This window comes from Crocuta crocuta, unplaced genomic scaffold, assembly GCF_008692635.1.
Source record: "Crocuta crocuta isolate KB4526 unplaced genomic scaffold, BGI_CrCroc_1.0 scaffold132, whole genome shotgun sequence".
NCBI classification, from domain to species: domain Eukaryota; kingdom Metazoa; phylum Chordata; class Mammalia; order Carnivora; family Hyaenidae; genus Crocuta; species Crocuta crocuta.
Genome location: NW_027528611.1, coordinates 3145513 through 3153956, shown reverse-complemented (window position 1 = coordinate 3153956; position 8444 = coordinate 3145513). Strand labels below are relative to the sequence as shown.

Below are 8444 nucleotides of genomic sequence, written 5' to 3'. Positions count from 1 at the left end.
GCACGGCTCCAAGGCTCATCCCCAGCCCCCTTCAGCCTCAGGCTCTGCATGGCCACATCTATCAGGGTCCTGGGAGCCTTGGAGCCCAAGACGGCTACACTCAAGGCTTTTGCTCTGGCCTGCAAGGAAAGCGAGGGGCATGTAGGGTAGGGTAGAGATGTGGGAGATGCCTCCGAGGTCTGGGAAGGGAATTCTTTCCCCTCAGACAAGAATTCCAGATCCTGCCAAATGGGTAGGGGGTCCTCTCTGTGGGGCCACCTGTTTAGGGAGGCTTGAAGAGGGTCACCAGTGGCAAGAGATGGGGAGGGCCTAGGAGGCCTGAACGTCAGAAGGATAGAGAAGTAAGACTACTACTGAGGCGTGTGAGGGCTCCATCAGTTCAGCGTCCGACTTCGGCTCAGGTCATGATCTCATGATCCGTGAGTTTGAGCCCCAGGTCGGGCTCTGTGCTGACAGCTCAGAGCCGGGAGCCTGCTTTGGATTCTGTGTCTCCCTTTCGCTCTCTCTGCTGCTTTCCCGGCTTGTGCTCTGTCTCTCTCTCTCTCAAAAACAAATAAACATTAAAATTTACCAAAAAAGGTTACTAATGACAGCACCTACTGTATGGAGGCACCATTCTGGGACTTTATACACATTGACTCATTTAATCCTCAAAATAACCTATGGGGTAGGGGCACCTGAGTGGCTGAGTTCATTAAGCGTCCAACTTCGGCTCAGGTCATGATCTCACAATCCGTGAGTCTGAGCCCCAATGTCGGGCTCTGTGCTGACAGCTCAGAGCCTGGAGCCTGCTTCGGATTCTGTGTCTTCCTCTCTCTCTGTCCCTCCCCTGCTCACACTCTGTCTCTCTCTCTCTCTCTCAAAAATAAATAAAGATTTAAAAATTAAAAATAAAATAACCTATGGGGTAGAGACTATTTCTAGTCCCACTTTACAGATGAGGAAACCAAAGAACAGAGAGGTTAAGCAACTTGGCAGACACACAGCTAGCATGTGCTAGAGCTGGGTTCTGAGTGCGGGCCATCTGGCTTCAGTCCCTCAACCGAGGGGATGAAGCTGAGAAACCTCGCCACCTTGCACGAGAAAGGAGGCCCAGCTGTCCTGGCCAACTGCCCTGAGCCCACCCAGAGGGGTCCAGACCAGCCCCCCCCCCCAGCCCAAGTAGCTGGGGCACCTTCAAGGACACCCACATCGCTGCAGCCCTTTCTGTGAGGCCTCCAAGACCACGAGGAATAGCTCTCCCACACCAGGGGGGCGGCCAGGGAGACAGGAAGGAAGCCATGCTCCTGACCAGTGAGAGGGCCACACTCCTCTACTCCCAGTCTGTCTCTCCCCACCGGAAGCTATGCCCCCCCGTCCCCTCCTTAACTCCTGAAGCCGCGTTCTTGGTTCTTGGAATAAAAACGTGAGAGGGCAGAGACTCTGGGGACCCAGTGACTCCCATACTGAGGTAGTTGAGATGCAGGGCCTCGTCCCAGATCCAACACTGCCACAGGCTATCAGAGGGGAGGCAGAAGAGGGGCTACAGGGCCCTAAGACCCCTCCTGACAGACTCCTCAACCCATTTCCCCCCAAGTCCTTTCCTGAGGCCTCCCACAGAGCAGCAGGGGCCCAGCGCATGGGGGGCCCTGGCAGCCCCAGACTTTTCACAGCAACTTTCCTGCCTCCCCCAAGTCTCTGCCCGCCTCCCCTCTTCCAGGCGGTGGCCCCCCCCTTCTCAGGGTGATGTCAGCCCCGCCCCGCCCCCCGCAGGAGCACTGTGGCCAAATATGGCGAACACAGCAGTGCTTGGGAGCTGGGACAGACTGGGGGGGCGGGGCGGCGGCCCCTGGCTGGGACCGCTGGCAGCTGGTGAGGGGGAGGGGAGCCCAGGGGGCGGCTGCAAGGACGAGTCAAGGAGCCGGTGGGACCCCCGCCCCTCCCGCCGGCTCACAGGCACAGGGGAGGCTCACTTTCTAGGAACACTCCTGGGGGCGCAGGCGCCAACACAGGGGCCCACAGGTGACCCCTACCCCGCACGGCCGGGCACGGGAGCACACGGGTGCAGGTGTGCTGCGTGGCCGCCTGCACTGACATGCAAATGAGAATTTCTGTACCCCCAGGCTGGGGCACACCCGTGGGCCATGGCGAGCGGCAGCCGTGCTGGGCAGGGGGCAGAGCTGGGGTCTTCCCCGAGTTACTGCCGTGGGATGTGGACCGAGCCTCCGACCCTCACCCCACTGGGCACCCAGCTCCGGGGCTGGCTGCTCTTGGTACGGCTGCAGGCTGGAGTCCAGCATGTGGGGCTCAGGCACAGGGCAGGGAGGAAGGGAGCCGAAGGGAGCCAGTGCAGGGAGGAAGGGAGACGGTGCAGGGTGAAGGGAGATGGGTGCCCTGGGGTGAGAGGCGGCCCAGGGCAGAGGGTCTCATCCCCCCAGCTGCTTGTGGGGGCTCACCCAGCTGCCCGGGCCACCAGGAGGGGTGGGAGACAGTGAGGAGGACACGCGGGGCAAGGGGGTGGAGCCTGGGAAGAGTCTGGGGGTGGGGTAAAGCAGAGGGAGCCAGACCCCCGACAGACAGACAAGAAAGCAGGCAAGGGAGACAGGAGAGTCCCAGAGAATAAGAGACAGAAGCCCCACAAAAGCTTGGAGGGAGACCCAGAGAAGGAGAGATCCAGAGAGAGGCAGGCCGACAGGCCAGGGAGGGTGCCAGAGAGAGAAAGAGAGCTGGACCCAGAGACAGTGACCAAAAGACCCAGATAGGCAGAAACCAAGATCCAAGGAGACGGAGATGGACGCGCAGCGCCGAGGGGGCAGGAAGGGGCAGGAAGGGGCAGGAAGGGGCAGTATCAATAAACTCAGACACCGTGGGGCAGCGGGGGACAGGAGGGAGCCGCAGCAGGAAGACCCAGAGCTCGGGACAGACCTGGAAGGCAGGGTGGCAGGGAAGCCACAACAGGGCCATGCCCGTGGCATCCCACTCCTGTCCCACTTGCTCCGTCACTCTCAGAGACCACCTCCTAGCTCCCCCACCCTCCCTGCAGTGGCCCATTACTGCCACAGGCCGAGGTCCGCTCTGCCTCAGTCTGACCAGCTGCTCTTGCTTCCATTCTTTCAGGGCCCTCAGCCTTCCGAGGTCAGAGGTGCCTCTGGGCGGTGGCAGGGATGGGAGCTAGGCGGCTGGGTGAGCAGGCTTCGGGGCCCTGGGGGAGATAAGGGGCACCCTGCTGCCCACTCCCCACCCTGGGGCCAGACTGCTGGAATAACCGGCTGGACAGCTCCCGGGACGGACGGGACGGACGGGACGGGAGGCCAGAGGCGGGCAGCCCTAGGCCCCCACCCCCACGGGGCCAGCGGCCTCCAAACCAGCCAGCCCCACACCTCCCTTTCAAGGGAGGAGAGGAGAGAGCTCCCCCAGAACTCCGCCCTGACTGGGGATTCAGACAAGGCCAGTCAAGGCAAGTGGGCATTGTCCCCACGTCCCCTTGCCCCCCTCCCTTCCACAACAGCCCCCCACTGGGAGGACAAACTAGCCCAGGGACCTGACTGGGTCTAGGGGCCCGCTGCTGTCCACTCCCGCAGGGACCACTGGCCTCTCACTTGGGAGTCGGAACATTGTTGCAAGGGCAGCGAGAGTAGTGAAACTAGCACTGGCATCCCCAACCTCCCACCCCCAAACCTGGGCCGGGCTGACCCCCACCAGGGGGCTGAGGATGGGGAGGGCAGTCACAGAGGGTTAAGGGAGGCTCCCCGCCCCCTCTGCCTTTCCCTTCTTCCTTCTCACCCGCCCCCACAGCGGGGCCAGCTGTTCTCCAGCTGCCAGAAGGTCCCACCCTAGAAGTAGCCGGGCTCCGGCTGGGACCGCAGAGGGGGCAGGAGGGGGGATGGTGTCCGCCTCCCCCACCTCCAGCACGGGGACCCCTGAGGGACCCGGCCAAGTGGCCACACCCTGCCAGCCTGGGGAGGGAGTACCCTCCTCCCTGGAGCAGGGTAGAGATTTTTACAGGAGGAAGCAATTTGCAGAGCCCACTAGGAGGGAGGTGGGGAGAACTCCTCCCCTCTCTCCAGCTTATTAATGTGCTTCCAATTTGGGAACCAGGACTCTCTGCACCCACCCCCTACGCTTCCTGGGTAGCAGAGGGGGCAGGCAGCCCCCCAGGCTTCCTCCTCCAAAGGCTCATCCTCACTGTCCCCGCACCGCCCCCCCAACCCATGTAGGAGAGCGGGAGGTAAAGTCTCAGCGCCCTCAAACCTCTGCAGCGAAGGGACCCAGTGCCCATTCCTCCCTTCGCCCCTACTCTGAGACTCTGTCCTGTCTCATCTTTTTTTTTAAACTGAGTAATCTCTACGCCCGTTGTGGGACTTGAACCCATAACCCCGAGATCAAGAGTTGCCGTCTCCACTGACTGAGCCAGCCAGGCACCCCTGGCTCCTCATCTTGTCCCACTGCATCGAAAACAGGTATCCAGCAGGGCGGGGGGGGGAGGGGGTGCGCAGGGAGGCAGCCAATGAGTAGTTTGGGCAAGTGGGTTTCCCAGTGCTCCACCTGGTACCCTGTGTCACATCACGACATGCACCGCACTGCCACCAGTCCCTCGGTCAATCCCCCCACCATGAGAGTCACAGTGTCCTCTATAAACACACACAGGCTTCCTCTTAGCCCTCCTCCCTCACACACACACTTGTCCCTCGGCCGGCCACCGTCCGGCACAGTCACTGTTACCTGCGTCTCCAGCCTTTGTTTCTTTTTAAACTTTCTACGTGGTCACCCATACAGAACACCACATTCACCACCTTAACCATCTTTAGGCACACCAGTCAGTGGCATTTGTGGACTTTCCTTCCTTGTTTTTTGTTTTAAAATTTTTTATGTCTTTATTTTATTTTGAGAGACAGAGACAGAGAGCCAGCGGGGGAGGGGCAGAGAGAGAGACTCTGAATCTGAAACAGGCTCCAGGCTCTGAGCTGTTAGCACAGAGCCTGACGTGGGGCTCGAACCCATGGACTGTGAGATCATGATCTGAACCCAAGACACCCAGGCGCCTCTCCTTCTTTGTTTTTAACGGCTAGTTTTTTCATGCTCCTCCACGTGGCCGCTCCCCCCCACTCCCCCGAATCGGGGTCCCAGGCCTGCAAATTCGTCACACGCGGTCTCCGGAGCGTGCCTGGCAAAGCCCTGACAGTTGTCACCCACACTGTCCCATGGTCCCCAGCAAACTCAGTGCCGGATCACAGAGGCCGCCCCAGTCACGCCCCGTCCCATGTGGCACTGCCCAGGCAGGGTCTGGAGCTCGGGTTCACCTACACCCCTACTTTCCACTCCGCGTATCACAACGGCCGCTCGGCACCGTGGCAGGATGGCCTCTACTCACACACACCGCGCGCGTCCTGTCCTCGTTTTTCTCCTAGTGGCACACACACTGGCACACACATCCCATCAGAGTTCCTACAAACCTGAGGCTCCCTCACATGCTGTTCACACCCACACACACGTAGTCACACCACTGCACCGCACGTCACACCGAACGTGGTGCGCGCGCGCATGCGCGTGCTACATCAAACAATCGCAGCGTCCCGATGCATTCTGGGCATCAGGATCCCGTCCGGTGTCAGACACTGGCTCCCACCGTTGGGTCTTCCATAAAACGCGTCCCCGGTGATGACCACTCACACAGAGACCGAGTGCATGGCTTTCCTTCACACGCACGCTGAGCGTGTCGTTCATGGTGGCTCCCACGTACACACCGTATCAGTCACGCACGCGAGTGTTACAGAGTCACAGGCAATGTCACATACAGCTTCCCTCGCGTACAAGTCCGGCCTCACAGGCAGTCACGCAAACTGGTTTTAGCCGGTTCCCTCACGGGCGCACCCCCCGCACACTTGGTGTCACCCACACAGAGTGTCCCACTCAGCCTCCCTCTCTCACACACGTCCAGCGTCACACACGGTTGCGCTCTCATTTCCCTCAATCACTTCCTGTCCTTTCGGGCCTGGCACGGAGCACAGGAAGCAATCAGCACTCTAGGAAACCTCAAGGGCTGAGGCTTTAGGGAGACCAGAGGCACGACGGGCCTCTCTGGCCTCCAGCCTCCTGTGGGACCCTTCGAGGACAGGGTCCTTCCCCGTCTCGGGGCCTCCTCTGAGGGGCAGCACCTCTCCTGCAGACAAGCCCAGGCTGGCACAACACCAGCAGAGAGGTGAGGCTAGGGCAAGGCCTTGAGGACAGGCCTGAATGTGATCTGCTGACCTCTGAGCAGAGAAGCTTCCACCACAGTCCCAGGGCTGCGCCACCGGTCCACGGAGACCTGGCTCCTCAAGGCCACCCCTCGGGCCCCCCAGCTTCTGCAGCCCCCACATGGGAGGTGGAGACTGCCACCTCCTAGCTCCCTCCATACAAAGCTGCAGTGTCAAGGGCCCACATGGCTCCCCGGCTCCTTGGGGTCTGACGCCCCACATCCCTTTCCCTCTCCTCACGGTGGCGGGAGCCCTCAGCTCCTCATCCCTTCCTAAGTGAGGAGGTAGGGGGCACTGATAGCTTCCGCTCGCTTCCAGCTTCTGCTCCACGCCCCTAGGGGGGGTCTGGGAGTCAGGCTGAGGGGCAGGCCATCCAAGCGACCTCTCAACACTGTTCGCCCCCACTGGCCTTCCCAGACCCCAGGGTCTCTTCAGAGGACAAGTTCCCTCAGCTCCGCCTGGCTTCCTTGTCCCTTGCCCCTTGCTGCCCGCAACCCCTTCAGCCACACTCGCCTGGTTCACAGACTTCTCAGTCACCTTCTTCCTTTGGCCCCTGGGTCACCCACTCACCTCTCCAGAACTCACCAGGTTCAAGATCCATAATGGAAGGAGAAGGCAGGCCAGCTGACTAGACGACTGAGACTTTGGAAGGTGCTCAGAGATAAGGGACCTGAGAAGTCATTTGTTCTGAGCGGGGAAACTGAGGCCCAAGATGACACAGGTTGTTAAAGGCCCAGATGGGACAGATCTCCAGTTCCTTAACCTCCTCTTTTGAGAGCTCTCTGCTCATTTTAATATTCCCTCAACTGGCAGAATGCACAGGGTGTACAAACCTGAGGGTGAGGGTAGGAGCACAGACCAGGTGCAGAGAGAGAAACACACACACACACACACACACACACACACACACACACACAGCTCTGTCCTGCCAATCACTGACCATCCCACTGAGCCAATCCCCAGTCCAAATGCACTAATTAGCATTAATTAATGTTCCCTCCCTTAGGGGGGGTGGGGGAAGACTCATGACGTTGGGAATCCAATTGGCTCTTAGCCTCTCCCTGAAGAGGGGACATCCAGGGCCCCTGAAGTCACCCTCCCCTGACAGCCTATTCCTAGAAGATACACCACAGGGTGATCCAGAAGATGAGTGACACCCTCCTGGGGGGGGGGAGGGAGGCAGGGAGCAGGTCTTGGAAAAGGAGCTACAAGAATCTGGAAGGGAGGAGAACATGATTCTCCCAGATCTCCAACTTCGGGGGGACTTTGGATATCCTCCTTGCCCCAGGCTGCCCCCGACATGCTAACCAGGGAGGTGTCCTTGCCCCCCCGCACTGGGGTGGAACATGCACACAAGGAACCAGGCCACAGAGATGGGATAGGACAGAGCCGCCCTGGGCCCCAGCCCCTAGAGCTGTGTCCAGTCCCTACCCCCATCCCCTGCTTTCGCGGACTACAAGTCCAGGCCTGACCTGGTTCTGCCTCTACCTGGAGAGAGAAAAGCACAGAGGGAGGTGCCCCCCCTGAGAAGCCCTCCCTCAAGGCCTCATTCCCTCTTGTCGGATAAGAATCTTTGAGCCCGGGATCAGGGCCTCGCTCCCAAAAAGGTGACGGAGTGGGGTCTCAATGACACTTCCCCAGGGCCTGGCTAGCTGAAAACCAAATGCAGACAGGCACTCCTGGCCCTTCCTCCCCAGGCAGGAGTAAAGGGCATGACAGACAATGGTGGTGGGGACAAGCCTCCTTCAAACCCTCTAAAGTCTAAACAAGGGCTCTGAGGAAGTAAATAAGGCCCCAAAACCTGCCCCCTTTGGAGCCAGGCACTTAGAGCCCTGATCTGGGACTCCGAACCTCCTCCACCCACGGCGGCAGAACTGGACACGGAGCTTGAGCCCCTGCCTCTCAGGGGGCACACGCCCAGGGCGCGCAGCTCTGCTCCCTGTCACCCTCCACAATCCAGCGCAGCCACAGGCACCGCGCGCAGGAGCCGGCCTGGACGCTGGGAGGCCGGGCCCGAGGCCTGCGTGGAGCTGGAGCCGGGCGGGCTCCGAGAGAGCGCGAGCCGGGAGTCCAAAGGGCGGCCGGGGCCCGGGACTGGGAGTCTTGGGTACGATCTCCCCGGTGGCAGGGCCCCCAAACCGTGCGCCCCCGAGACCCCTGCCTCGGCACCCCAAACTCGGACGGTGGGATAGACGATGGCACCCGGGACAATCTCCCGACTCCCCGACC

At 60.6% G+C, this 8444-nt stretch overlaps 1 protein-coding gene across 3 annotated transcripts in view; it reads right to left on the bottom strand.

The window, feature by feature from the left end:
- The window catches only part of TEAD3 (TEA domain transcription factor 3), a 20179-nt gene extending 13156 nt beyond the window's left edge, over positions 1-7023 (bottom strand). For 2 of the 3 annotated variants that reach the window (XM_077754911.1, XM_077754910.1), the window contains exon 1: positions 6786-7023. In XM_077754911.1, the coding sequence (XP_077611037.1) occupies positions 6786-6816 (31 nt within the window). In that variant the 5' untranslated portion in view covers positions 6817-7023. The remainder of the gene's footprint in view (positions 1-6785) is intronic. The other variant, XM_077754909.1, reaches the window with a different exon arrangement.
- Between the last annotated feature and the right edge of the window lie 1421 nt (positions 7024-8444).